This window comes from Chiloscyllium plagiosum, chromosome 21 (genome assembly GCF_004010195.1).
Source record: "Chiloscyllium plagiosum isolate BGI_BamShark_2017 chromosome 21, ASM401019v2, whole genome shotgun sequence".
NCBI classification, from domain to species: Eukaryota; Metazoa; Chordata; class Chondrichthyes; order Orectolobiformes; family Hemiscylliidae; genus Chiloscyllium; species Chiloscyllium plagiosum.
The window spans coordinates 23,064,988-23,068,702 of NC_057730.1; the positions used below are offsets into that span (position 1 = coordinate 23,064,988).

Consider the following 3,715-nt stretch of genomic DNA (forward strand, 5'->3'; position numbering starts at 1 on the left):
TGTCTTTTATACAAAACACTTTGTCTAATTACAGTCACCTCAAGCAGAACAGTGCAGACAGCATTGACAGAATGGAGAACCTACCCACGAAAACCTTAGGCTTTGTCCCCTTGGATCTCACTGATCAGGTAAACTTTAACTTGAACTGACATTACTTAAACCTTTAACTCCAGAGCCCTGAGCGTTTAGTATTTAAAGTAACAGTTTTTGAATAAATAGTCGGCTTTGCTGTTCCAAGGGTAGTTGTTTTGGAGCAGGCCAGTGCAGCACTGATCAAAGCCCAGGTTTAGTACTTGCATGAACAGTCTCAAAGCTCGTAGTTGGGAACAGCCAGCTGGCTGAGGTCCAATTGTCCCTCCTCATCCAAACTCTGAGATTTAGAAATGCGGAGATTAGACTTTAGTTTCATTGCAAGTGACCGATGGTTACTGTAATGAGCCACTGGCCCATGTCTGTGCTGTCCACCTGAAGGATTAAATCACCTACTGAAAGTCTCTTGCCTTTTTTTATCACACCTTCTCCCACCATGCCCCCCCCCCCCCAAAAAAACCCATGGTGCTGCAATTATTTTCCTTCTCAAAAAAAAAATCCACCCCATCACTATCCCATGCACCCCTTTATTCCTCACCTCCGCTCTTTCTTTCTTTTTTCTCTGCCCCACCTTGTTCACACATCCTCTCTCTAATTCCAGGTTATTTTCCTGGAGAAGCGAGTCTCTGAACTGGAGCAGGACAATACGACCAGTGGAGAAATGCACAACCGCCTAAGACAGGAGAACTTGCAGCTGGTACACAGGTAGGATCTGTGGAATCCCACCCTGTTTCTCCCCTCTGGCAGCATCATATACTCAAGTGTGTACTTATCTGAACGGTGCTCTGTGATTACCAGAGAGACTTGTGCATGTCCAAAGATGTGGAGGTGCTAGTGTTGGACTGGGGTTGACAATGTCAGAAGTTACACAACACCAGGTTATATTCCAACAGGTTTATTTGAAATCTTGAGCTTTCAGAGCATTTCCCCTTTTGTTGCCTGACTTCTGACCATGCCCAAAGAGACTTGGGGCTTCAGATGCACAGCTCCTTATTATCCACACCTGTTTGTGACATTTTGATTAAGAAAGCTAATGGAATGATGGCCTTTATATTTTGAGGGCAAGAGGTCAAGGATGCATGTTTTGCTGCAGTTTTCCAAAACTCTGATTAGAACCCACTTGGAGTACTGTGAGCAGATCTGGGCACCACACCTTAGGAAGGATATATTGGCCTTGGAAGTACAGTGTAGATTTAAAAGAATGACCTGTACTTCAGGGATTAACGAATGAGGAGATTACACAAATTATGCCTGTTTTCTCTAGAATATAGAAGGTTGAGGGCTGCTCTGATTTGAAGTCTTCAAGATAGTAACAAGAAAAGACAGAGTAGTTAAACTATTTATACTGTCTTTTGGGGAGCCTAGACGGCGTAGTCTAAGAATTAGGACCAGACTGTTCAGAAGAGATGTTGGGAAGCACTTCTATGCACAAAGGGTCGTGGAGGTTTGGAACTCTTCCACAAATGGTAGTGGATATTGGATCACTTGTTAATTTTAAATCTGAGCTAGATTAATTTTCGTTAAGCAAATGGATATGGGTCAAAGGCAGATATGTAGCATTAAGACCCAGATCAGCCATGATTTAATTAATTAAATGGCCAGCTCTTATGAAAACATCTGGCCTTTAACCTTTAACTGAAAAATCTAGCAAAACAGCCTTCACGTTGACTACTGAGTTTGTATGTTTTCTCCCAAGTGCTGGAGTGTAATAAATGCTTGATTGAACTCCTTGAAACCAATTTGTATTTTTAAAAGATCTAGTCATAATTTGACCAAGAGCAGGGATTTACTGTGTTAGCTGAAGTACCCTTTGATTTCTGGTTTCCCTCTTTTCAAGGACTATTTTATTTGTTGGATTTATGCATTAAAATTAAACTTAGTACAAAATATTTTCACGTCCTGATATTGAAGCTGCGTTTGAGCCACAGGTGCATTATTGTAAACTAGAAGGCCCCACTTGCTTCAGAGGTGCTTGAACAGGTTGGTTTTTTCTAAATCTACAACAATGCTTTTCAGATGCAGTCACTATTTTTCACACTATGATGATTTGAAGTCAAGATCCCTTGGCCAGCAAATGTACTGAATGATCTATTAATCTTCAGTATATTTTCCTAGTAATTTTATTCTGGAATTTTTTTTACTTGGGCTGTGAAGTACCCAGAAACATTCCTCTTTCCGACAGCTGTGGCACATCTATTGCTTTACTGTACATAACTTGCTAACGACTGATACTGAAAATACATGCTTATGCTGGTTTAGGATTAAACTTTCTCCAGTTTAACCAGTCTTTAGTATCAAAGTCACTTATTGTCCCCTTGTGACTCTCTGAATAGGGCAAATGCATTGGAGGAACAGCTTAAGGAGCAGGAGACCAGGTCTGAGCAGATGTTACTGGAGGAACTTAAGAAACAGAAAGAAAATCTAAGCAAAGTGGAACGAGAACAGGTCATTGAAATTGAAAGTCTGCATACCAGGTAAGAGAGAGAGAGAGAGAGAGACCTGTCACCAAAAGCATATGTATCCCTGTGGCCAAATGTATCATGGCAGAGACCACATATTTAATAAAATAGGAATGGGCTTGTCTTTCATACCAGAATTTGTTTGGGCTGGATGTTATTGGTTATTGACACCAGCCATTTTTTGTCAGGAAAGTTAAGTCTTGTTCACCCTGGCCCCCCCCCCCCAACACTAAAACTGGCTTTGAAGGACCGAGGGTTTGTTGAACTCCTTTTTTTTTAAATTTTTTGTGATGTCAGTTAATTGACAGTTTCACCAGTCACTTGAAGGGGTAGCATGATGCTTCAGTGGTTAGTACTGTTGCCTCACAACACTAGGGACCAGCGTTTGATTGTAGTCTTGGTGAGTCTGAGTGTGTAGAATTTGCATTTTCCCCCAGTATTTGTGTGGGTTTCTGCCATGTGCTCCCATGCAAGTTAGGTGGATTGGCCATGCCAAATTGTCCATAATCTCCATAGAATATGAAGGCTAAGTGAATTAGTCAATGTAAATACAGGGTTGGTTTGAAATTATCCTCAATAGGCTGAATGGCCTTTTTCTGCACTGTAAGACTTTTATAATTGAGTCCAGACTTTGATTTTCCAGTCAGCCAGACTGATGGCCTGGGCTAAGAATGCTATCCTAAGGATCTCCTACAGCAATATTCTGCCCATCAGATGTTCTTTAAGACAATAGGAGCAGAAATTTGGCCATTCAGCTCATCAAGTCTGCTCCACCATGTAGTCATGGCTGATAAGCTTTTCAACCCTATTCTACTGCTTTCTCCCTGTAACCCTTGATCCCCTTGCTACTCAAGAACCTATCTATCCCTGTTTTAAATATACGAAATGACTTGGCCTCCCCAGCCTTCTGTGGCAATGAATTCCATAGATACACCACTCTCTGGCTGAAGGATTTTCTCCTTCTCTGTTTTAAAAGGTCTTCCATTTACTCTACTCTAAGGCTGAGCCCTCAGGTTGTAGTGTCTCCTACCAATGGAAACATCTTCCCAATATCCAGAGTATCCAGGCCATTCAGTATTCTGTTTGTTTCAATTAGATCACTCCCTTCTCCCCTTTCCCCCTCTCCCCCATCCCCTCTCCCCCCTCTCCCCCATCCCCTCCCCCCA

The 3,715-nt window shown here is 41.9% G+C and overlaps 1 protein-coding gene across 1 annotated transcript in view; it reads left to right on the forward strand.

Annotated features, from left to right (window-relative positions):
* The window catches only part of rab11fip3 (RAB11 family interacting protein 3 (class II)), a 106,687-nt gene that overhangs the window by 95,665 nt on the left and 7,307 nt on the right, over window positions 1–3,715 (forward strand). The window contains exons 7-9 of the mRNA XM_043711070.1: window positions 35–128; window positions 692–795; window positions 2,424–2,564. Coding sequence (XP_043567005.1) covers window positions 35–128; window positions 692–795; window positions 2,424–2,564 — 339 coding nt within the window. The remainder of the gene's footprint in view (window positions 1–34; window positions 129–691; window positions 796–2,423; window positions 2,565–3,715) is intronic.